Source organism: Triturus cristatus, chromosome 2_1 (genome assembly GCF_964204655.1).
Source record: "Triturus cristatus chromosome 2_1, aTriCri1.1, whole genome shotgun sequence".
NCBI classification, from domain to species: Eukaryota; Metazoa; Chordata; class Amphibia; order Caudata; family Salamandridae; genus Triturus; species Triturus cristatus.
Window position 1 is genome coordinate 82,842,420 of NC_140581.1, and position 26,874 is coordinate 82,869,293.

Below are 26,874 nucleotides of genomic sequence, written 5' to 3' on the forward strand. Positions count from 1 at the left end.
TCAGAAACCACTGTTGAACCCAATGGAGGACTTCAGGAAGATGCAGTTGCTGGGGAAGGTGAAAGTGTCCGGTGGAATCCAAAGGAAGACAGAGTCTATGTCACTCAGGAGTGATCAGGAGGCCTAGAAGACGAATGCCCACCAATGTCGGATGTTGCAGGAGAGATGATGGTGACCTTGGAGCTGCAGCTATGCGGACCAGGCGATGATGTTGAAGACCAAGAGCTGTTCACGAGCTGTCCCACATCCGATGTCAAGAGTTGAGAGGTCAGTGTCCATTGGGAGCACCAACAAGCCTTGGCAACTGCAAACAATGTAGAAAGGGAAGAAGGTGCAGTGTTGGGACCAGCAAGGTCCAGGGCACTCACCACGAGCAGGCCCTGAGCAATCAGGGGAGCCCAAAGAATTCAAAGGTGACCCTCAACAGGACCAACAGGACAGAGGCACTGGAGTCACAAGAAAACCTAGAACAGCTCACCAAAGAAGCAGGCCCATGGTGCAAGTGATGCAGTGAGGACGAAGATCTTGGTCACTGGAGGAGCTTGAGGTAGGGCTCCTTGGAGCCAAAGCTCTTGATGGAAGGAAGCTAGCAAGCCTTTGCAACGGCAAGTCGAGGCGGTGCAAAAGGGTTCGGTTCCTGTGGCTCCGACGAGGGATACTGGCCTCAAACTTGGTGTGAGTATAGTACAGGCCTCGACCGATGTGAAAAATCACCATCTACGTTATGAGCCTTTCATAGTCCGTGGGAGCCCAGGATCAGCAGACCAGTCAGCTTAGTTGCGGTGCCTGCAGATGCAGGGAAGTGACTCCTTCACTTCAAGGGAGATTCCTTCAGGTGTCTTGGATGCCCACAGGACTTGGAGAGTTTCCTGTATGGAGCACAGGCACGGACATTGCAGCAGGCGGGCAGGGACGAAGAGATCAGGAGCAGCAGGAGTCTTCCGGTTGCAGCCTTGATGCCCAGAGCGAAGTCCAGAGAAGTCCAGAGTGCCAAGATGCATGAACTTGAAGTGGTGTCTGAAATGAATTGTGTCCCACGACGAATCTAGGGACCCACCCTCAGGTAAGTCCTTAAGTACCCTAAGGAAAGGGTTGGGACGATTGAGGGTTTCCTCCCAGGGGAGGGGTTGGACAGTAGGGAAGATACCCCCATGTCCTTTGTCCAGTTTCGCACCAGAGCAGGAGCCAATGGCTCCCTGAGCTGGTTTGAACTGGACTATGCAAGGAGGGCACCAAATGTGCCCTTCAAGCAGACTGAGTGGCGCTCCCACCTAGCCCCAATACACTTATCCCTGTCTGGGACGTGGTCGCACCTCTCTGTGACAGGACAGCTATTGTTCTGCCTTACCCTGCTCAAGCTTGACTCAGCAGCTGGAGGCAAGAATCGTGTCTCTGGTCAGCAGCAGCCATGTTGTGATGTCCGGGTCTAGAAGACTGGTTCCGGGAGCACTGAGGACCTAACAAAGGACCTTTACAGTGCTTGGAATCATTCCACCCATGGTGTGAGGGTATGATTCCAACAAGTTTAATACCAAACATGACAGGGTTCATTATGGCCAGTTTCAAAATGGTCATTGCGTAATGACGCGGTGCCCTCTATATGTTATATAGCTGTCTCACTTACAACCCGGTAGAATGGACTCCGAAGGCTGTAGGGGTGTCCTGCTCATGCAGGGGCACCCTCATACTTATAACCAAGCACCCTACCTGCAGGATTGAAAAGGCCTGCTGTAGGGGTGACATAGTTATTAAGTGCAGTGACCCTAGATATCGGGAACCTATATCTTTCGTATGAGTTCTTAGCACCAGGCTGCAATGACAGGCCTGTAGTGACAGTTTGAATGGTCTCCCATGGGTGGTTTAATACATGCTTCAGCCCAAGGGGGACCCCTGGGGTGACTATGCCCTGGGTACCTTAGTACCATATACTAGGGTATATAAAGGTAACTCAGTATCCAATCTGGGATGTACCTAAGTACTTACCATAACAATTTAGGGAAGAAAGCAGAGAGATGGGGGCCGGTTAGCAGGATCCCAGTCAGACTAGTCAGAAACCATCACCGCGCCAGGGAAAAAGTGGGGGTAACCATGCAGAAGGATCCTACTTTCCAACAGTGGTTTTAAAAGAGTTTTATTTAGAAGTGGAACTATTGTACCATGTTTCCAACGTTGGGGGAACCTGACCACTTTAAAAGAGCTGTTGAGTAGGTCACAAAGCACGTACAATAAAGCAGCTATTCCTCGCTCCAGGACAGCAAGACATGGAGGATCAACAGGGGAACCTGACTCAAGGGCTGTCAATAATGAGTAGAATTGCTCAGATGTGATAGGTTTAAAAATAGACTGCCCCAAGCTATTTGCTGAGGATTTAAACCACACATTATGACAGGGAACGTCTCTAGCTGCCTCAGGAAAAGTGGAGTAGATGGAAGCGACTTTATCAGAAAAAAACTGAGCAATGACATTACAGCGTTCCTCTGAAGGCCGAGTAGACGCTGAAACTCTGTCCACGGAAGATAGTGGCTTCAAATTGAGACGATTTCTCGAGGGGATGAATGGGCTACCCTGATTTTGCCAGTGTAAGAAACGCAGTGAGTAACCCTGATATGCCTATGATATTCCTTCAAGGCCGACAGATAGTTGGCCTTATCAGTAGAATTAAAGTTTCTGCACCAAACCCTTTCAAGGCATTTGCAGTTTTTTTCCGGAACAAGCACTTCATTGCTGAGCCATTCCTCCGAAGATTTGGATCTTCTGATAGTATGATCTACTAAAGGGGGATTTGGTCAAGTGCAACCATGCTCCATCCTTCCAAATCGGAATTGGCTGTATCTACACACCCATCAAGAGTAGGATGATCCACGTCCAAAGCATGAGTAAAATCAGCAGAGGTCACTTTCATTCATTTCCGTGTCTTGACCGGCTGACCAGGAGCGGATATAGGTGGATTACCAATCACAGTCCACCAGGCACCTATTTCAAGGGAGTTAGAGTGAAGGAACAGTGGTGATCCTGCACTCGAATCCCCTTGAGACAGGATTGGGAAGAGAGAGAATCACTGGGTCTTGCAGCTCCTTGCTTGACCATAATGCAGTTGTCATCAATTATCCAGTAACTCCTATGACTCATATTCGGCTGAGGTTTGTCATGTATGTGAACTCTTGCAAAATATGAATGAACACATATTAATTGCATCATTCCCTTATTGTGAGCAGATTAGCATATCTGCTTAACTGATGCTCCAGCGGGGCATTTGATGACGGGTAGACTACGCACCACCGAAAGGTGACACACATCCTGCGTGCCAAACTGTAGCAGAGATCACAAAAAGAGGAAAGCTGGGGAAAACAAGTTCTAAGTATAGCAGGGAAACTAGAAGGGAGAGATAGGAAACTCAACAAATGTATAGGGTATACCATCGGTGAGCAAACTGGAGGCTGTGGTTAGCCCTGTGACCAAGGAATTTGCTAGATGAGGAGCAGATGAAGACATTGTCAGGCACCTGCTACGGAACCATGAGGATGTTAAGAAAGATCTTTCCCTGGATCCCACTCTCAGCAAGAAAAACCCTTATCCAGTCATTCTTGGTTAGTTAACTGGATTATGGCAATGTGTTGCTTGTTGGAATAAGGGAAGACCTACTATCCAAACTACAGGTGGTGCAGAACACTGCAGCGCGCCTCGCCCTTAGCAAACCGGCCTACACTCCTTCTGCAAACCCTCTTGAGCCAACTTCATTGGCTTCCGACTAGGAAACGAGCTATCTTTAAGATGCTATGTGTGGTCTTCAAGTCTCTACAGGGGAATGGCCCAACCTACCTCAATAAGAAGCTTACCCTGTTCAAACCTACACGGCAACTAAGATCTAGTAACCGTAATTTCTTGTGTTCACATAGAATAAATAAAGCAAAAATGGGGGGGGGGGGTCGAGCCTTCTCTTATCTGGCCCCCAGTCACTGGAACACCCTACCAGAGAAGATCCGGTCCTGTACCGAGATATCCTGCTTTAAGAAACTCTTAAAGACGTGGCTGTTTTGGGAAGCTCTGCTCATGAGCACTCATTTCTCTAAGCGCCGAGAGATCCCCTCGGGATGATTCATTTGCGCTATATAAATGAGTAAAAGTAAAGTAAAGTAGATAACCTTTTGTGTTCTGCTGACTGTACTACAGCTACCCTGGTAGCATCCAGCGTGCTCTCCCTGCTGTTCTGTGGGCCTTACTGCTGCTTGTTACCCAGATGTCCCTCCTCCAGTTCTGCCTCTCCAGTGTCCACAGGCCCAGCCATCGCCTTCTCCGTTCACTCAGTGCTTGTCTATGTTGTACTTGGCTTGTATGTACATCTTTGCCCCACTCTCCTCAGATTGCCAATTTCCTTAGAAATGTTTTCTCACACTAGGTTCACCTTATCTGAGTTTGCAGTAGACCTTCAAATTGTAGTTTGTATTTGTCTAGGTTCAAGAATATTTTGGATAGTTCTTCAACTGTAAATGTCAGCCAAGAATTAAGGTTCATGGTGTTCTACTTTGCATGAGATGTTTTACTATCTTCACATAAAGAAGGCGTCACTGCTTCTCTTTGACGTCTTGGAAGGCGTCGCACCTTGAGATACTGCTCTACGGCAGATGCATTAGACGGCTCAATGGCTTCTCTTCTTTGCAAGCATTCAAGCTGAGGTCTGACTTCATTTAGAGGGCAACCATATATAATGCTCCATTTCTTTAATCAGAGAGTAGTTAAGGTGCTACACCTTAGGAACAATACAAGGTGTTCATATGATGCCATGTGAGATGGAATAAACCTTTGGACACATTTGATCTGGGTGCAAATGAACTGCTAATAATCAGTGTGAACAGAAATAGCCAAAGATAACTTCCAACTTTACAAATGCACACCTTGGTAAATGAGTTAGTTGCAACTTGAAAAAGTTTTACAAAAATGTGTTGTTTGCTCAGGTCCAAAATCCAGTGGCATACTAAACAAAACGCAAAAACAACAGTTGATGGACAGAATGCAGAACAATATCATACATTCACCCCTGTACAGAGATCTGGGCCTAAATCCAGTGGCATACTAAACAATACAACAGGGGATGAATATAACTCAACAGTTCATGAAACAGTCCATTAATATAAACAAGTTTACCCAAAAATAGTTTGATAAACATTCTTCACAAGACAAGAATATTGTGAAACACTACAAATCTTTTAGTCAATGTGTAAAATGTCAACCTTCATGGAAGGAAACAGCTGCCCTAGTTTATGAAGCTCTCGGTCATAAAATAAATGATATTGGGGTGAGGCGGGCGTTCAGCCATACCTTATTCTGCTCCAGCAGGCCGGTGAGCATTACAATAAGCGAGGAGTTCTCCTGCCACACCATCTGCCAGAAATCTTCCACCGTCTCAGGTAAAGGACCTTCGCCCCACATGGAAATGTAGAGAAGAGGGGGAAAAAACATTAAAGAAAAGTATTAGCCATGTCAAATCTGGATACAAAGAGGTTAGGATTTCTTTATGATCCAGTGCATTTAGCCAAGAAATCTTCCATGATCGCTAAAGATAGCATCTCTGACTAACACTACAGAGTTGCACATTAGTACTTTGGAGGCAGGAACAGTTATTCAAATATGGGGCTGATTGGAAGGAGGCTGGTAATGTACTGAGTGCTGCTGAATGCTGCTCAGCAGCCACTGGCAGCATCACCTCCAGCGGCTGTGCCACTTCTGCTGGGTCGTGTGGTGGCATTTATCCCACTGGAGGTAAACTGGTCATTTTACGTTACTCCAAAGGTCGAAAGCAGGCCGAGTGAGAGGGGTCACTGGACACCCCGCTGATGACCTCACCCCTTGCAGCTGTGCCCACATCTGCCCATATGATGTTACACACATGAGCAACTCCTTGATTTGTGTATTTTGGGTGATTAATGTAAATTATGATGCAATGTCCATGAATGCAGCCACAAGAGCTTTCACCAATCAGTGGCTGAGTTGAATGTTTGCACAAGGTGCACTGAAGCTGGGGCTTCTCCCCGTGTGTTCACATGGGGACAGGTGATTAGGGCTGAGTCACAGTCATGCTCAGCTTCTTTACCTTCACATCCATTTTATGTGAATTAAATTATACGTGGGCATTGCATACAAATGTATTACAAATATACAACGGTAATCACTCGCGCTCAGTGGATCGCTATTTCAGACATATCTTGTTCGGTTTGGCTGTTTCCCAATCCTGCCTGTCGTGTGAGCTGCCAGCATGGCTCAGCGAGTTAAACGTTCATGGATGTTTATTAGTGATAACAATAAGTGTAAAGCACTCTGTCGCCTCTACTATCCCTTCTATCACAACCCCCCTGACTGATCGTTCATTATCCTACACTCATCGCACAGCCAGGAGCTCCACACACAAGGCAAACACCGGAGCGCAGCTCTCTTCTTTGAGGTGATCTTATGGTAAAATCGTGTCATTTGCCCCTTTTGTGTGTGAGGCCCGCTCTTGACTGTTTCATAAACGTCACCAGCGGCCCTTGTCAATCACCGAGAACCAGGGGCGTAACACAGGCCCCCGCATCCCAAGCAGTGCGGGGGCCCAGGGGGCCCCGCACTGCACGTCGGCCGGAGAGCTCCTGATAGAGTCCGGAGGGGGCCCCTCCACGTACCTTGCAGGGGGCCCCCTCAATTATCGTTACGCCACTGCTGAGAACCGCCTTCTGTACAATGCTTGCAATAACGTCAGCAGCCCTCGTGGGCACGAGTCACAAGCTGGACGGTAACTGAGGTTTGGGAGGGAATTTACGAATCCCGATTCACAGAAGTGTTGACATCTACTAGACTAAAGACACAATTCTGTGCACCAACAACTTCAGAGGTGTCTTTGTTCCTTCTCAGGACTGTGGAAAGTTGACAGAGCGCCCATCCGGCAGGTCAGGGGAAGCCCTGGGGCTCGCTGTGGTGCCCCGGCTGCGCTTCTATACTACACATATTGTCTGGAGGGGTCACTTGCAGCTATCCTACGGGGGAGTCCTTTCAAGGGCTCACCACTTTCATACAAGAAATAAACTGATTTGATAGTTTCGGGCCAGTTAGTGAGAAACGTCACCACTGTTGCTGATAGCGCCACTGCTGTGGTCAGCCTAGCCACAGATAGCGCCTTGAACTAGCGCCTTGCTAGCCTCTGTATGGAACCCGCGACACTCACCTTGACAAGCGATGAAACACCGTGGGCTCTTGTAACCCTATGGGAAGAAAAAGGAATATTGAGAAAATGTTCCTGTGAGATGGCAAGATAGAGCTCCTTTTGAAAACACATTACTCTTGAAAATATGACAGTACACAGGAATCTTTATCTCAGGTGAGTGTGAGCACCTGACGTTTGCTTGACTACACTAAGCGCGTTTGGGCAGACTAAAACGAACATGATCTTAAAAAAATGATACTTTACAGTCAGAACATTTACCATATGGGAGCGTCTCTCTTAATAAATAATACAAATAGACTTCATAAGTATTTTTATTCCAATGTGGATAGGTCATGACATAGATTGGTACTATGTCTTTGCTAGTGATACAAGCAAAATTTAATGAGTAATTTATTTTCTTGTTTTATGCCTTCGGAAGACTGCATGCATTGTTCAAGGATACAAGTGATGTGCACTACAAGACAGAGAGTGGCAGACCTTTGAGTGGTGTATACCTCGATGCTATTTTCAGTGTAGCTTAAAAAACATAAAAAAACATTTTTTTTAAATTAGGGTGGGAGGAGATCTTTCTAGCTGATCCGTTTTCTGAGTTAGGGGCATTATATTTTGATCTGCACTCGGGTTTTCCACATAGGGCAGCTACGCCTGGCACAGTGCAGATAGCTTTTTGGGCCTTGCCACTGTGGGAATAGAGTAAAATTATTTAATTACATGTCCCACTTTTAAATACCACCCAGCCAACCTTGTGGCTATGGCGCTTTCATTGGGGTGACTTATTAAAAGGGAGATTTTTACCTGTCATAAAGGGTTGTAATGACAGATTGTGCTGCAAGTTGTATACTCTAGCAGTCAGACACACAGGGGCCGATTCCGATCCTGGAAAAATATTCCCTGTACAAATCGTATCTGGAGTTTTTTCCGACCGAATCGTACAAGTCCCGTACAAACTGGCAAGTACGATTCGTATGGGAAAAAGTCCATACGAATCGCATTGGGAAAATTCCCCCACACGTCCTCGGGTCGGGAAAAGTCTCCGACACGTCCCCGGACATTTTTACGTACAAATGGGAAAACTGAAGTCCGAATGCGCAAGTACGATCCGTCCCATCCGTCCGATTGTACAACTGTATGGAAAAAAGACCGTCCGGAGCGAACTCCCATAGCAACCATGGAGATGTCCAAACAGGTGCCCGGTACGCGCCGAACACCCCCCCAGGCCGCCCCCGTATGTACGGAGTGTACCCCCAGCCCCCCGTATGTACGGAGTGTACCCCCAGCCCCCGTATGTACGGAGCGTACCGCCAGCCCCCCCGTATGTACGGAGCGTACCCCCACCCCCGTATGTACGGAGCGTACCCCCACCCCCGTATGTACGATGCGGACCCCCAGCGCTACATACGGGGGGCTGGGGGTACGCTCCGTACATACGGGGGCTGGGGGTACGCTCCGTACATACAGGGGGCTGGGGGTACGCTCCGTACATACGGGGGGGCTGGGGGTCCGGCGCATACTTACGGGGGGGCTAGGGGGGTGTTCGGCGCGTACCGGGCCCCCTTTTCCTCACGCTTCGCGACGTACTTCGCTTTTCCGGCACTTTTTGGGTGCCGTAAAAGTATTGCCGTCCGGAGTGCTGTCGGTACGAATCGTACTTGCTGGTACGTAAAAAGCTGCCAAACTCCGTCCGGACATCACGTCCGCGGTGTCCCGGATCACATTTGTATGTATTTTTCTGTCGGTCGGTCTTTTTTCCGATTCGTACGGAAATGGTGTTTCCGTACGAATCGTACTTGCAAGTTTGTAGGGTTTTTTTCCCGGGTACGAGTCGGACGGAGAAAACGCTCCGACCGACAGTTTGTACCCGGTTTTTCCAGGATCGGAATCGGCCCCACAGTGTAGGCCTGAAACCAAGATTGCACTGCCACTGTAATGGGTGGCAGCGTAGGTGTTGCAGTCCATATGTGGCATTTCACTAACAGGCCTTGGGTACCCTTCCTACATCATATACCAGGATCGTATAGACAAGGTAAATGTGCCAACCAGGAATACATCAACTGAACCATGTTTAAAGGGGAGCACAGGCCCTTTACTACTGGTTAGCAGTGAGAAAGTGCACAGAATTGAAAAGCCAGCAAAAATAGTGTCCAGAAAGGGCAAAAGATCCAGGGTGATCATGCAAAGAATACAGATTACTGAAATCTGTGCTAACACCAGTGACCCACGTATGTCGCACATATATCGCTCTGGGTAATGACTGAAAACATGAAATGTAACAGGTAAAAAAGGCACGAAATGCGGATAATGGTTCAGTACATAACGAAATCCATGTTACTCTTCAAAGAATAACAGAATTGCCAATAATAATCACACTTGATAATTTTGAAACATCTCTGTATAAGATTTGATCAGATGCAAGATATATATATATATATATATATCCGACACCGGCCACTTGTAATTAGGCCCTTTTCTCCCTTGTGCTTCAGAAAATCAGATTCGCTCCTAACTCTACTAAACAATTACTGTTAACAAGAACTTCTTACGCAGAGGATCCTGCCAACATTCAAATGTTTCCTGTAGATTTGATAAGCAATCAACAGAGTACTTTTCTCTGAAAATGTTTATGCCTAATTAGAAATACAAAACACATCTCATCCTACATAATTAGGAAACATAGGCGCTCCAAATAGGTGTCAGGATTTGCAATCAATTCTGAATCTTGTCAAGACCTGTGCTGCGGCAAAAAATGATGGATGGATTACTGAATGAATCAAACATCCACCTCCAATCAAGAGATCTGGGTTAAATCCATTGTTCTTTTACTCACCAAGCCACCCCAGTTTGTACCCACCCATATGCAAATCAGTCTTGACCCTGTGCCTCATGGGAACAGTCCAGCCCGAACTGCCAAGCCAGGTCCTTCTGGACCGAAAAAAAGCAGCCTGGTACGGTTTCAGGGTTACACCCTCATCAGCCAGACTAGCTTAAATCCAGTCGCACAGCAAGCAAGGGACTCACGTCTGGGCACACCCATCCACTTAGGGTGAAAAGTGCTGCGGCAACAAATGATAGACCGAATGCTGAATGACTCAAACATACACCACCATTCAAAAGATCTGGGTTAAATCCATCGTTCTTTTGCTCACTACGTGATGCCAATTTGGGCCCAGTCATATGCAAATCTGTCTTGACCCTCCTCCTCATGGGAACAGTCCAACTCGAACTGCCAAGCCGGGTCCTCCCTGGACTAGAAACAAGCATCTTGGAACCGGTTTCAGGGTAACACCCCTCATCAGCCAGGATACCTTGAATCTAGTGGCACAAAGTGTGCGGGCAACAAATGATGGACAGAATGCTCAATGAATCAAACATTCACCCCTAGTCAAGAGATCTGGGTTAAATCCAGTGTTCTTTTGGTCACTACACCACCCCAGCTTGGACCCATATGAAGATCAGTCTTCACCCTGCTCCTCTTGGGTACAGTCCAACCAGAACTGCCACTCCGGGTGCTCCCTGGCCTGGAAACAAGGATCCTGGGATCGGTTTTGGGGTAACATCCCTCTTCAGCCAGGCCAGCTTCAATCCAGTGGCACAGCGAGCAAGGGACTTTTGTCTGGGCATACCCATCCCGCTTAGGGCGAAAAGTGCTGCGGCAACACATGATGGACAGAATGCTGAATGAATCACACATTCACCCTCAGTCAAGAGCTCTGGGTTAAATCGTCACCACAGTTTGGACCCACCCATATGCAAATCAGTCTTGACCCTGCTCCTCATGGGAACAGTCCAGCCCGAACTGCCAAACCGGGCCATCCCTGGACTGGAAACAAGCATCCTAGGATCGGTTTATGGGTAACACCCTTCATCGGCCAGGCTAGCCTGAATCCAGTTGCACAGCGAGCAAGGGAACCATGTCTACGCATACCCATCTGACTTAAGGTGAAAAGTGCTGCAGCAACAAATGATAGATGGAATGCTCAATGAATCAAACATTCCCCTTTAGTCACCCAGATATGGGTGAAGACTGATTTGCACGTGACTGGGTTTAAAGTGGAATGTCATGGGGAGGAAAAAAAATGATGGATTCAGGCCCAGAGCTTCGTACTGGGGTGAATATTTGACATTGTTCAGGATTCTGTCCATCAATGTACTTTTTGCATTTGTCACCCAGAGTGGGACGGGTATGCTCAGACGTGGGTCCGTTGTTCTCCATGCCACTGGAATCAAGCTATCCTGGCTAAACCGTGAAACCGGTCCCAGGATGCTTGTTTCCGGTCCAGTGAGGACCTGGCCAGGCAGTTCGCGGTGGACTGTTCCCATGGGGAGCAAGGTCAAAACTGATTTGCATATGGCTGGGTTTAAACTGAAATTGCATGGGTAGCAAAAAATCGATGGATGTAAGCCCATATCTCTGTACTTGGGTGAATGTTTGACATTGTTCAGCATTCTGTCCATCAATTGTTCTTTTTTTCAATTGTCACCGGAGTGGGATGGATATGCCCAGACGTGGGTCCCGTGCTGTCCATGCCACTGAAGTCAAGCTATCCTGGCTGAAGAGGGTTGAAACCCCAAACCGGTCCCAGGATGCTTGTATCCGGTTCTGGGAGGACCTGGTCTGGCAGTTCAGGCTGGACTGTACCCATGAGGAGCAGGGTCAAGACTGATTTGCATATGGGTGGGTTTAAACTGTAATGGCATGGTGAGCAAAAAAACGATGGATTTAGGCCCAGATCTCTGTACTGGGGTGAATGTTTGACATTGTTCTGCATTCGGTCAATCAATAGTTCTTTTGCAATTGTCACCTCGAGTGGGCCGGCTATGCCCAACGTGGGTCCCTGCTCCCCATGCCATTTGAGTCAAGCTAGCCTGCCCTGATGTTGGGTGAAACCCTGAAACAGGTTCCAGGATGCTTGTTTCCGGTCCAGGGAGTACCTTGCCTGGCAATTGGGGCTGGACTGTTCCCATGTGGAGCAGGGTCAAGACTAATTTGCTTATGGCTTGATTTAAACTGGAATGGCATGGGGACCAAAAAAACAATGGATTTAGACCCAGATTTCTGTACTGGGGTGAATGTATGACATTGTTCAACCTTCTGTCGCTCAATCGTTCTTTCTGCAACTGTCACCCCGAGTGGAACGGGTATGCCATGATGTGGCTGTCCATGCCACTGGAGGCAAGCTAGTCTGGCTGATGAGGGGTGAAACTGGTCTCAGGATGCTTGTTTCCGGTACAGGAAGGACCTGGCCTGACAGTTCGGGCTGGACTGTTCCCATGAGGAGCAGGGTAAAGACTTTTTTGCATATGGCTGGGTTTTAACTGGAATGGCATGGGGAGCAAAAAAAGATGGATTTAGACCCAGATCTCTGTACTAGGGTGAATGTTTCATATTGTTCAGCATTCTGCCCAGCATTCTGCTCTTTTTGCAATTGTCACCTGAGTGGGTTGAATGATAGAAGCACAAATGGTTTTGCCACGCGTGCCTCTCCCATGCAGCCCAACGACGAATGCATCTCAGCCATGCATTCCTTTACCACATATGCCTTTACCATGAAGTTTTGTGGTATAGGCATGAATGGTAAAGGGGTATGTGTGGCTAAGGTCACAACTTCTCCACCTCCCCGCGACCATGACCCCATCCCTGCCCCACGCTGTCCCTTAAATTATCCCAACCCCTTCCACTGCCCTAAAACCTACCCCAACCCCCCAACACTACAAACTACCCCAAATACCTACTCCCCTCCCAATGCCCTAAGGCCTAAAACCCTACACTACCCCACCCCTTCCCGCCATCTCTTAAACTACCCAAACTCCTTTCACTGCTCTAAAATCTACCCCGACCTCCATGCCCTAAAAACGAACCCAACTACCCATTCCCTCCCACTGCCATAAGGCCTAAAACCCTGCACCTTAACTTACACTACTCCAACCCCTCCACCCCGTGCTGTCTCTTAAACTACCACGACCCCTTCCACTGCCCTAAAACCTACCCGACCCCCTCCCAGCCCTAAAAACTACCCCAATTACCCATTCTACCCCTACTGCCCTAAGGCCAAAGACCCTACACTACCCCGCCTCCCCACCCCGTGCTGTTCCTTAAACCACCCAACCCCTTCCACTGCCCTAAACCCTAGACCGAACCCCCTGCCCTAAAAACTAACCCAACTACCCATTTCCCTCCCACTGTCCTAAGTCCTAAAACCCTGCACCCTAACTTACACTCCCCCACCCCCTGCACTGTCCCTTAACCTACCCCAACCCATTGCCATGCCGTAAAACCTACCCAGACCCCCTCCAAGCCCTAAAAAGAAACAGCCCCACTTACCTCACCGCAGAGTCTTCCTGCTTCCGTCTTCCAGCAGCTAGACTGCACCAAACCTTAAATACGCATATGCATGGTTACGGAATATACGTGGTTAAGGCAAGCGCGGTTCAGTCCGCGGGGTTCCGACTGTTTCCCCCTGGCTGGGACAGGTATGGCCTAATGTGTGTCCCATGCTCTCCAAGCCAGTGATGTCAAGCTAACCTGGCTGATGAGGGGTGAAACCCCGAAACCGGTCTCAGGATGCTTGTTTCTGGTCTAGAGAGGGCCTGGCTTGACAGTTCAGGCTTGACTGTTCCCAAGAGGAGGAGGGTAAAGACTGATTTGCGTATGGCCGGGTTTAAACTGTATTGGTATGGGGAGCAATACAACAATGGATTTGGGCCCAGATCTCTGTACTGGGGTGAATGTTTCACATTGTTCAGTATTCTGTCGACCAATTGTTTCTTTTTGCAATTGTCACCGCAAGTGGGTTGTATGATAGAAGTACAAATGGTTTTATCACTCGTGCCTCTACCACGCAGCCCAACCATGAATGTGTCTTAATCACGCATTCCTTTACCACGCATGTCTTTGCCATAAAATGTTGTGGTTTAGGCATGAATGGTAAAGGGGTATGTGTTGCTAAAGTCGCCACTAACCCGCCCCCCGAGATGTCCCCACCCTGTCCCTTTAACTACTTCAACCCCTTCTATTACCCTAAAACCTACCTCAACCCCGACACTAAAAACTATCCCAACTACTCATTCCCTTCCCACTGCCCTAAGTCCTAAAACCCTGCAACCCAACTTACAATACCCCGCCCCCAGCACTGTCCCTTAAACTACCCAAACCCATTCTGCTGCCCTAAACCCTGCCCTGACCCCCTCCCAGCCCACAAAAAGAGAAAAGAAAACAGTCCAACTTACCTCACAGCAGCGTCTTCCTGCTTCCGTCTTCCAGCAGCTAGACCGCGCCAATTCTTAACCATGCGTGGTTAAGACAAGCATGGTTCAGTACCCAGTGTTCCGACTGTACTCCCCCCGAGTGAGACAGGTATGCCCTGACATGTGTCATGTGCTCGCCATATCAGTGGAGCCAAGCTAGCCTGACTAATGAGGGGTGAAACCCCGAAACCGGTCCGAGGATGCTTGTTTCAGGTCCAGGAAGGACCTGGCCTGGCAGTTCCGGCTGGACTGATCCCATGGGGAGCAGGGTCAAGGCTGATATGCATGTGGCTAGGTTTAAACTGGAATGGCATGGGAAGCAAACAAACTATTGATTTAGCCCCAGATCTCGCTACTAGGGTGGATGTTTGACATTGTTCAGCATTCTGTCCATCAGTTGTTCTTTTTGCAAGTGTCACCCCAAGTGAAACAGGTATGCCCAGACGTGGGTCCCTTGCTCTCCATGCCACTGGAGTCAAGCTTGCGTGGCTGATGAAAGGTGAAACCCCGAAACCGGTCCCAGGAGGATGCTTGTTTCCAGTCTAGGGAGGACATGACCTGATAGTTCAGGCTGGACTGTTCCCATGGGGAGCAGGGTAAAGACTGATTTGTATATGGCTGGGTTCAGACTGGAATGGCATGAGGAGCAAAAACATTTTGGATTTAGGCCAAGATCTCTGTACTGGGATGAATGTTTGACATTGTTCAGCATTCTGTCCATCAATTGTTCTTTTTGAAGTTGTCAAGACCTGGCTGTTCGAATGAACAGATCGCCACGAAGCAGCTAGCATCCACAGCACCTAAAGACCCACAAGGGTGATTGGAGGCGCCTTACAAATCCTGATTGATTGAACCATTTAGTGGCATTTTTAAAACTAAAGCACCCAAAATGGTTTTCTCTCAGAACTGTGCTCGCATGGGTGAAACAACATCACTGGAGAATGACGAACCTGATGAAGTAATACCTATTATAGGCTCGACCAAACACAAGAAGGATGCACATACAGTACTCTCCACTTGATCCCCTTAAATGCAACATGGATTTTAGGATTAATGTGTAGACTATTAGCCAGGTTAAGCTGTAAGAAAAATTGATTATTACTTTGGGAGGGAGGTGCCCTACCAACATTCTAAGACACAATTTCTTTAAGGCCAAGTTTCAGGGGTGCAGGCACAGAATATTATGTATTGAATATTGAATTACAAAAATATCTTGGCCAAAATATCAACATTTAAGTATATATATATATATATATAGATAAGTGTAGATTTCCTATACTTAACCCCACATATACATGCCTTAAGTCCACATAGACATGCAAAACAAAACCACTGAAATTCACCATTTATAGTTTATGTCAAGTGACTATAACTTGTGCCCTGAGGTAACTATAACTCGGGCCCTGAGGACCTCATGCCCAGGGCCGGCTCACTCACTTTGACCAGTAACCACCAATGATCTGCAGGACTAATGAGAAAGCCACCAAAGCAGATGTGGATATCAGATGTTTTCATGGACTGCAATGACACATGGATATTCCATTGGCCTTTTGGTGAAAATGGCTGATTCTTCACCGCTCACTTCCCTTGCTGCACTTGAGAGACTGGTCTATGGAAAACTAGCTCTTGCACACTTAGGTCTGTCCAGAACTGACAACACTGCCTTGTGTGCAGATTGGAGAGAGTCTACACAGGATCAGTACAGTAAGATCATGGGTAAGCCAGGTGATGGGGGGATATTATGTCTCAGCTATCTTTGCCTATCTTAGTAGGTCAGCAGACATTTCATCCTTCAAGAATGTGAGATAGTGAAAAGGCCATTTAGATCTACACCAACCAATAAGAGACCCTGCTCTCAAATGTAGTTGTAACTGTATTTGTTTGTCCTTAAAGGAGAGTTTTAGCTTATGGATTCATGTGACATTCGTCTTTCGTTATGGAAAGCAGACTTCATAGTTCCAATTGCATCAATAAGGAGAATTGGGGTGGTTCATTCCCTTTCTGCAAAAAACACATACCCACTTGGTTTTTCCTAAAGGTAAAATGGTGGTGGTAACAGTTCCATCCTTAGTTGTTGATATAATTTCATTTTCACGGGATATTTACTTTTTTTGTTTATTGTTTTTATTTCTTTTTACAAACGCCTCATTTTTCAAGGCAACACAGATGTTTCAAAGACTCATGTTTTACTCTAAAATACACCTGCTTGTAGCAGATGTCCTTTTTTATTAACAAGGGTAGTCTCATCCAGTTAATCCAAAGTCAATACAAAAGCCTACATCAAATGAAAGGTTAATCCTCCATGAAGGCTGCCTGCTCAGTCTAGACACCCTCAGTGTCCTGTCAGGGGTCTGCACATTGCTTGGAATGTTAAAGCAGCTCCTTGAGTTTCTCAGTGACCTTTGGAAGCACTAGTCACTGGGTGCCTCTTCTCTCAGAGTTGCAGCCTTTGGCCAGGAATATCTGTGCATCCTGGTTGCTGTAAGCTTGATCTCACTCATGGAGTCTCTTCCTTTCATCACTTTTTGGTGGATTGCTAGGATGGAGAGCTGGCAGAAAAACACATCAACTGGATGGCTGATGACATTAGCAAAGGGGATTAGAGGAACATGTTTGGGTTTCCTGGTTACAATTTAACATGTCAAATGTATTTTTAAACCCTTTACTGGTCCTACATGCAACTTAAGCAAAGTTGTAACTAGTGGGTGAGAGCCAGAACCAAGGGGCAGTCTGTGCTAGGACACAGTTACAACCACAGCTGGAGATGAAATGGTTTGATCAATTTGCTGAAACCTTGCAACTGACATCTCTAGCAGTGCCCTGGTCTTGATGCTTCCTCAATTCCCCTGTCTTTCAGATACTTACATCGATGTAGTTGGCATTAATGTAATCATTCCCCTGACTTCTCGATTGTAGCACCACTCGAGAGTGGTCATCTGAAATAGAGGAAGGGAGGAGAGATGATGAGAAGGTATTCACGGAAATCACAAGGAATGAGTCATTACAAGTTTTGTGACCGGTGAGCCAGATGAAACCTATTTTGTTGGCATTACATTTCTGTGTAGGATAAAGAAGAGGGCACAGTGAAACCTCCCCAGGGTGTATGTGCTAAATTATTCAATGTTATATCAATATTGAGCTCTCTCCCGTTCCAAGAGAATGCGGTATCACCAGGTGGACACCATGAGCTGGCTGCTGCCTTCCACGAGAAGAAGACTTGAAGCGCACAATTTTGTATTAAATGTTCAGCAAATTTGCATTTTCTCGTGAGAGTCTGTTCAGCAGGATCAGAATTGACCCCTTCAACTGCTCTCAGGATGTGCAGTGGAAAACTTGACATGCAAACCAATCTTAGAAGCTGGAGACCGTCAGAGTAATATGCATAACCCACAGCAGTGTATGAAAGAGGAACTGCTAAAAGGAAGACACAAACACCAGGCTTTCCCATGTTAACTCCATCCCTATGAATACCTGCCACGGACTATCGCTCCTCCACTTCGGAAAAGACCCTACTCCCAAAACACCATGGTATATGTAAATAATGTGGCACCTACTGCACCGATCCTTACAATCACACAACCCCTATTAATGTCCCTCCACTGAGACACGTGGTTCAACCCCCCTCCATTTCTCAATCCTGCCTTACCAAGTTTCATGTATCCTTGCCCTGCTTTCTCTGTCAGCCCCACACGTTCATATTCACCCGACGGCTCCATACTCTCCAGCGTGTACCTTGTAGCTAGATTTGTACCCTACATGTCCCTATATATACTTGTCTAACCTGAAGCATCTATTTAGATATGCGATGGTTGACAACACACGTGGGGGCACTGTTCCCTAGAAAATCTATAATTCAATAGAGTGTCAAAATGTTGGGTGAAATGGTGACGGTGTTAACCTGAAAATATATGGTGATGTGTCCCAGAGATAATGTTTCAAGCAGCACTTCAAAATAAAGTCATTAAGGAAAGGACTTACTCAAAAAGTGAGTTCTAGTGCAGAATGAAGGAAAACCGTGAAGGTTTATTACAAAAATTGAAAAGTAGAATACAGACATAGTAAATGCAGATGCAGCAAGTCTCCTTTAAATGCATGAAGTCATTGCCATGAAGACTCTCAGTAATAGTAACAATGCAGAAAAATAAGTAAAACCAGATATTATGCAGCCAAGATATGTGAAGATCTAAATCAGGCCCTATGTCTCAAAGGTGCAGCCAAAACAGTTAGAAATTGGGCAGCATCCCCAGTAGAAGGCAAAAAGTGACTGGATCACCCCAAATACAAGCGTTAATGTACATTTCAGTTGCATATTTAAATACAAAATCTGCAAAGTCAGCATGGTATGATCACTATTCCAACAAATCACAGTTTTACATTAAAACATGTCACATGGCTCTATCACCTTAGTACTAACCCACATTGATTTGTCCCTTCTGACCTAATGTCATCCAGAGGTGTAAGAATAAACAAATTCACATCTTGCTCAATATAGTGCCAGGTAGAACTATAAACAGAGAATAAACATGATGACAAGGCATCCATTTTTAACAAGATGGCATTGAGGCTCAACAGAGGCCTAGTTAGCTTAAGCCAGAAAAACACATTTAAACATGTCATAACAATTTTGTTTTAATTATAATAGTTCCATGAAAGTATACACATGTCAATTCATGTGTAGATTATTTGCTCTGCTATTAATAAAGTACATTTTGATTTCAATGCACAAAGTTCATGCATGTACAATGTCGGCCTACATGCAAAGAGGGGACTCTCCGCTAGCACCGGGATGCCTTTGAAAATATATCAAGTGTAACATCTTTGAGAAGCTTTTTCAGTTCTTCCTGTGGAGAAGGCAAGGTGACCAACATTAATATTGTCTCAAAATTATTGTAAAACAAATGTTGTAGTAACAAGAATATTGTGATTCACAATATTGCAGGTAAGTATATCTTTTTAAAAGTCTTTAATATTGTTTTAATATAATTGCACATATATTATCAATTTTGTAGTATTTGATAATGTTTGATGATTGCGTGTGTTTTAACTTTACAATATGTTAATTATAGTTGGTTGTAATTGTTTTTGTAGCTGTTTTATTGCTTTAGTAATATTTGAAAGTGTGTTCAATTCAAATTCAGAAACTTCATTTGGTCTTAAAAGCAATAGACCATAAAAGTACATAAAAGAATAATGTGCAAAACTGTAAACACACATGAGAATTAAAAAAAGTCATAATATGAGGATATTTAAAAAAGCAGAAAGGACTTTTGAGGTACAAAACAAACACACATTCGTAAAGTGTGTTTTAAAGTTTTTTTATTATTAGTGGGTTGTTGTTTTTTTTGTTTTGTTTTTTTAATGGAGTTTTATATAGCATGAACTAGACCGGGTATCAGAGCGCATTACATGGCACCAGTTGAGTTACATGAGAACACACATTCATTTTTGTGAGGCATGGGGAGATTAAGTGATTTGCCCAGAATCACAGGATGTTCAGCGTCATTTCCGAGACTCGAACCCTTTTCTCCAGAGGAGTAGGGTGGGAAGAAGTTTAAATATTTATTTTAATATGTTTAGACATTTTTTTTTTTTTTTTTTTAAATAATTGGTTAATTAGATAAGTGTTTATGTAGGGAATTGAATTCCTACATTATGTAATTTGTATTATAATGGTTATATAATGTATTTTTAATTGGCTAATGATATTAGTTATGCATTTTTTTATTCATTAATTATTTGATTTTTGTTTTATATTTTGATTTTAAATATGTAAGCTCTTTAAGTGATTACATTTTTTTAAAATGCAGTTTGTTTTATTAAATATTTACTGAATTGTGGAATTTTTTTCCTGGGATTTCTTTATTGTTTTAAAGATTTTTTGTTATTTTGCATATTCTTTACTATTTAGTAAAAACACTTCTCCTTCTTTATGTATGTTGGAGTGGGAATAGTAAATCTGGCACCCCAAAAGTCCAAAACTTTCCCTACTGTTGCTTACATTGGAGTTAGGATAGTAAATTTGACCCATCCAAGGTCAAACACGTTTGCCTACTGTTGCTTAGGTTGCAGTGGTAATAGTAAATCTGAACCCTCTAAAGTTCAACACTTCCCCTACTCATGCTCAGGTTGGAGCGGGAATAGTAAATCTGAGGCTTTCATAGTCCAACACTTTCCTTACTGTTGCTTAGGTTGAAATGGAACTAGTAAATCTGCCCCTCCAAAGTCCCACACGTTCCTTACTGTTGCTTAGTTTGGAGTGATAACAGTAAATCTTAGCCCTCCAAAGTCTGACATTTTCCCGACTGTTGCTTAAGTTACAGTGGAACTAGTAGATTTTATCATACCTAAGCATAATGCGTCACCTTCTGGTTTTTCAGTTGAAGAGGAAGTGGTATTTTTTATTTTTTTACTTTTTTGTTGTGAATATGTAATGTCAATTTTATTTTTGATTTTGGTTAAATTTGTATTTCAATGACGTTTGTTATATTTATTTTTTATGTTTATTACTTTGAATGTAGCATTTTAAATATTTTTGTCTTATTAGAGATATGTCCAAGTTTTAATTGTTGTATTTTGTATTAGTATTTTTGAATTTTACTTATGTTTTATTCTGTTTGTTATGTTTGTTTAATATATTTTTTGTGATTTATATGTACACTATATGTTATTGTAATTTAATTTAAAAATAATTATATTTTTGAGAAATATAAATGTGTATAATGTGTTTTTAAAGTGTAAGCATCATTTGTGAGCAATTATAGTGTATACCTGTATTTCATCTATTTTCTATAGATATGTATTACATTTATTTTGTGTTTTAAAAATATATTACTTATTATGACCATTTGTTTTAATTTTTGTTAAAAGTATTTAAATGTAGCTATATATTATTTATTATATATTTATTATTTATTTAAATTTATTTTTAAGAATTATATCGTTTTTAAATGTTTAACCCTTACTTTCAAATGTTTATATTTATACATCATTACGTTTTTATATACTTACGTATAAAATCTCAACATTTAGCACCACAATATTTTCTAGATTATATTTTTGTAGTTACACTGTAAGTATGTAAACCGTATATTTAGTACCATGATATTTGTGCCATAATATTTGTGTATCACGATATTTTTTATGACGTTATTATGTCACCGATGCATAGGCAATTTCAGCTACTATTGTAGAGTTCCCAGAATAACCATGAAAGTAATTCTTCTTCCTTCCATTTTGAACTTAGGAAATCCATTATCTGGAGAACACTGCTTGGATTCTTAAGTCTTTCTTGAAGCAAACCATCAGAGCTCTTTTACTCTAAGAAAAAGGATAAGAATTGCTTGAAGAACTTGCCACTACAAAGACATTGGCTATACTTATTGGCATGAGTGCCAACTTGTCAATGATTCTAGTAAAGTCCTAGAGACACAGAATCATAGAGGGAATTGTGTGGTGAGACTCTGAAACTGATGAGAAAAAGAGGTGTCTACCAGAATGTTTTTTTATGTAAGAAAAAAAAGTATACAGAAGCTAAATCTGTACCCTGCTCACTCTCTTCACAGGGACTGAGGCATATTGGTAGAGACTTATCCTGAATTTATTTGCCTGATTTCATGACAGGATGATCCATGAGGAGTCTATATTCATTATGGCAAGGCTAGCTGTGCTTAATGGCGGTACTGACAGATTTTACCGTAAGGAGGAGATTCACATTTTCTCATTGGTATGATAAAGATATCAAAGTATGGAAGAACCTTGGTCAAAAAGGCTAGACTAGTAGTAAGAAATTGCATAATATTGTTTTCGAAATTACTTGAAATGGCAAGAAAATTACAAAAAGTATTGCACAGCTTACATGAAATGCACTTTGGGGGAACGTAGAGTGAAAATTAAATGTGAGTGCATACCTCACATTCAGAAGGCACTCAAGAAACCAGAAAGGAGACTAGTTTTCAGAGAAAATGTCTCTCACAAAACATTTTCTGCTGAATCAAGTCTTCTGTAGTAAAACATTGTGCACAATTTCTTGCTGCTGTAATTTCCAAATTTATGAGCAATTTCCATAACAAAAAATTGTGCAAATTACCTAAGCGTAATGGACAGTTTTACAAAGGCCTGTACAGAAAGTCTATCAGAGATGATAAGTGCAGTAAATTTTGAATGTAGAGGCCCAGGAAGCAAAAAAGATCTTTTTTCCACTTACCTCATCTCACCCTCCTCCTCTGCTATGGGTGAGAGGCACTGCAGGAAATGATCATGTTTTGCATGATGCATCCCCCATGTTTTGACCTATCTGTTTTCTAGCACTAGAACTCTGCACTTCACCTCTGCTTAACAGGAGTAAGGTATGTGTGCTCCCCTTTTAAACATGTCGAAATTGGCCTGAACTTAATTGACAAAATTAACTTTCCAATAAGGCCATAGTATATGATGCAGAAATATACCCCTGGTGCAGAAAGTTAAAAGCTCCCGAAGACTGCAGCATCCATTGTCCCATCTACTGTAGTGGCAGCACAATTATGACTTCAGGCCTACGGTGTGTAACCTGACAGCTGCAGCTTGAACCCTACTACCCAGACCTGTAAATATCACCTTTTTGACAGGTGGGAAAACCTGATTCAAATTACTACGTCACCCCTAAGCACATCTTGCTTCCCACACGGTAGAGTGCATAATATTTAGGGGCTGATTCTGATCCGGGTCGGAAGGGCCTCGAACGCGATCCGGCCGGAAAAACTACGAGCCGTATGTGTGTTTTCCGCCCTACTCGTACAGCTGTACGAGCGAGCAAGTACGATGCGAGCTACGTGAAATTCACCGGCTGAGTCATTCCCGGGTCCGAACCACTTAGTACGTCTCGGTCGGAAGCTAACCGTGGCGTGCAATGGATGTGATTTACGATCGAGCCAGTACGATGCACTCGTCTGACAGCCTGTGCGAGCCGGAGTGTCCGGCTCGCATAACGTCCGGGTGGTTGCCTATGGGGGTCCGCGTCGGATCCCCTGTCACCCGCAGCCCTACGACTCGGACACAGGGGAAGACCCAAGGGTCCCCCCAACACAGGCATGTACGGTGCATGTGGCACCGATGCGTACCCACTGTAGGGGGCGCCCTTGCGCGAGACATACCCATTCAGTCAATGGGAGCCCATGTACGCGCCGTACGACCGGCTCCCATTGGCTTCTATGGGAGTCCGACCGAACCGAGTCTGGCAGCATACGGCCGCATCGTACTCGCTCGGTCGGACTGCAGGACTCCGGCTCGGTCGGAAAACACACCAGATCCGGCTCGGTCAGAGTGCTTTCCGACCCGGATCGGAATCGCCACCTTAGAAGTAGAATTTGAGTGACATTAGAAATGGCATGTTTACTCAATGATGAGGCCCAAAACAATATTATTAAGGGTCAGGCAGTAACTGGCACAGAGGAAATGTTAAAGTATAGATTAAACACTTTAAACTAAAATGTTTGACCAGTACTAGCTACTGACTCAATTCAGAGACTAATCATTATGTTTAATAAAAACCCAATCTAATGGTGAAGTTCTGTTTTTATTACATATATTGAGTAATGTAACTTCTAGAAAGTTACCTTTACCCTGCCTGAAGCTTCTGTAGGATAAATTGCATTAGCTCTCCACTGACTGCCTAACCTGTACTTAGCCTGAATGAGACATGAAAGAGGCGTGGAAACTGCTCCCAGAGTAGGAACAATGGCTTAGGAGTGTGGAGGTGTTTTTGTCCCATGGCAGGAAGACAGGTCGGGGTAGGCCAAGAACTAAAGTAACTTCAACAGGGCCTACCCTGTCACAAGTAAATGTCATGTGACACCTGTAAAGGCCTAGGCTTTGTCCCCCTAGTCAGGCTGGCAGCAAGCAGGGGGACCAGCACTGGACTTGTCATTTGTGATTTGGGAGGAGCCCTGAAAGAATGGACTAGCTCCATCTTGTACCCAAGAGTCAGTTGGCTGACCTCCTGTGTGGCTACAAGGACAACACAAGCTGCAAGAGACCTTTTCACTGAAGTGGCCAGCTGACCATTGGAAATTGGGCATGGATTTGATTTTACTGTTGGCCTCTTCCTAACATCCTGACAGTCTAAATGCCTTCCCCTGTGGTCCTGGGAGACTTAGAAGTATACTCCTGTGGTTGTTTGGGCACCAGAAGAAAGTTTGGAATCTTTAGAAAATATATCATACTAGCAGTTCCAGAGCGTCGCATTGAATTTCAGCTTTAGTCTGCTCAAAAGTCATGCCCCTACGAAAAAAAAACAAAAGGCCTGATTTTGACAGTGAGTTTTCACCCCTTTTTTCTTTGCTTCTGCCAACCCAAGCTTGAAGGATTTCCTGCCACAATTGCCTCGATGGAAAGCCATTTCGTAATCTGGACGGCCGGAATCTCAGCGGGACTCCCTCCAAAAAGCCACTTCAGCCTCTGGCGCCATCGATGTGAGCGATATATCCTGGCAGAGTCAACAAGACTGTGGTGGTCTTCCCTGCAGTGACCAGCCAACATCTCAAATCGGACGGGCCGACGGCCAAGTTAGTGGGCAGGAAGACCGCCCAAAATATCAACGGCGGGACCAGTACTGCTAAGATCTAAATTAGTTCTGAAGTCCCATTCTATCTAAGTACTTCAAACAATTTCAGCAAGAAATCTCAAGTGCACCAGTAGGACCAGCCTGCTTCAGGTATCTAGCCTTTGGTTCCACGGTGATGGCTTCAGTTTCAGCTGCGCCAAGCACAGGGAGGATTTTTTTACACAAAAAGTGACAACGTCACTTTGAGACTTAGGAGACATTTCAATGCTTTTCCCCAGAAACGTGACAAAGTTCCTTTCTGAAGTGAGACTTACAGATGTTTACAGGGACCAATCCAGTTGGTGTATCCTTCCCGGACTCCATCATGGTTTGCCTCAATTCGCACCTTGGTCCTGGTCTATCGCTACCATAGACTATCATTGGTGTTTAGGAACTTTGCTGGTGCTATTGTTTAACTTAAAACTTAAAAAATTCATATCTTTGTTTCCCCTTGTTAGATTTTTTTCATTTAGTCTCATTTTGTTTATTAGATTTTATTCTATGTTTCTTATTTGTTTTTTGTGTCTTCTATTGCTTGGTGTTTTTTTTCTTTATTACTGTTTTGGTACTGCATACATACTTTACACATTGACCTATGTTAATCCTGTCTGCACTGTAGTATATTTACTAGAGAGGTTACACTTAGATTATTTTAGTGATGTTGAGGGTTCACCCTGACAAGAAGTGTTATTATTCCTTAGGAGGCAGTCACCCACCCCAAATAATAATACATTTTCTTACAAGCAGATTTTGTTCAAGGGAAGTATATTGTTTGGTTAATATAACTACCAACAAAATACTCAGGGGTACTCTGTATTTTAGGAAGGAGAGAGGGCTTATTGTTGCTAAAACTTTTCTTACTCTCTTCCCTTTGTTCATGTCCGGAAAGCAGATCTAACAATAGATGTAAATAAAATAACTGGTAACTCAACAGTAATACTGGTCTACTTTTCTCTTCAACATGTATAATTCTGGTACAGTGGCTGTATGTCAGACTGTCGTAGACAGAAAATGAATCTAACATAAATACTGTGACGTAAATATTGTTTACAAAATTATCGTCTCACTGGGCGGAGTCTTTATTTAATTACCCTCAACGTGGGATATTTTTGTTAAAGATATTAAGTACACGATAAATACTCTGGTACATCACTCTACGGCTGGAGGTGAGTGAAAGAAGAAAACATATAAACATATAATATTCTTCTGTACGTCCAGTAATGTGTGGTGGGAATACTTTGGATCGCTCACTAAGAAAGTAAAAAGAGCTTAGTGTGATAATCTTCATTCGCTTGAAGAATCACAACCATTGTAGAATTGCTTGTGACCTTTTGTTGTTTACCTTCCTGCTCAGGTACAGCCAATCAATGAAGAGTTCTTCACCGTCCTTCCTTCAGACAGGAATGATCTTTCCCAGTTTAGAGGTTAGTCTCGCTCAGTGTGGTGCTTGTTGTCTCACAGGTTGATTTCCATTCCACTAAGCCTCAGCGCTATTGGTTATCTTTGAAGTCTCACCTTCTTCCTGATTGGTCTTCTCAATGTTTACAGCAAAGGACCTAACTGCTGAGACCCGTGGAAGAGGCCATGGCCATCGGGTTTGTCAGGCTGATTCGCGAGGACCTGCTAGAGTAGCTCACCTTGTTCTATGGGTCTCACAATGTGTTGAGCTGCTGCCTCTGTGCACTTCCAATCAGGGAAACATGCATGACCCCGCCCCCCATTGCTGCAGCACAACAAGAGACCCTTCAGCTGCAGAGTCAACTTTGAGAAGATTAAAGGGAGGTGCACATCAGAAATAAGTGAGACAAAACTACACCACAAACCACATATAATACATTATTGCAGGTGACTAGAACAACCATGT

The 26,874-nt window shown here is 44.3% G+C and overlaps 1 protein-coding gene across 2 annotated transcripts in view; it reads right to left on the reverse strand.

The window, feature by feature from the left end:
* The window catches only part of LOC146863792 (receptor-type tyrosine-protein phosphatase kappa-like), a 1,244,093-nt gene that overhangs the window by 131,861 nt on the left and 1,085,358 nt on the right, over positions 1–26,874 (reverse strand). For both annotated transcript variants that reach the window (XM_085628087.1, XM_085628078.1), the window contains 3 exons: positions 17,300–17,370; positions 7,193–7,229; positions 5,317–5,414 (listed from right to left, as the gene is read on the reverse strand). In XM_085628087.1, coding sequence (XP_085484213.1) covers positions 5,317–5,414; positions 7,193–7,229; positions 17,300–17,370 — 206 coding nt within the window. The remainder of the gene's footprint in view (positions 1–5,316; positions 5,415–7,192; positions 7,230–17,299; positions 17,371–26,874) is intronic.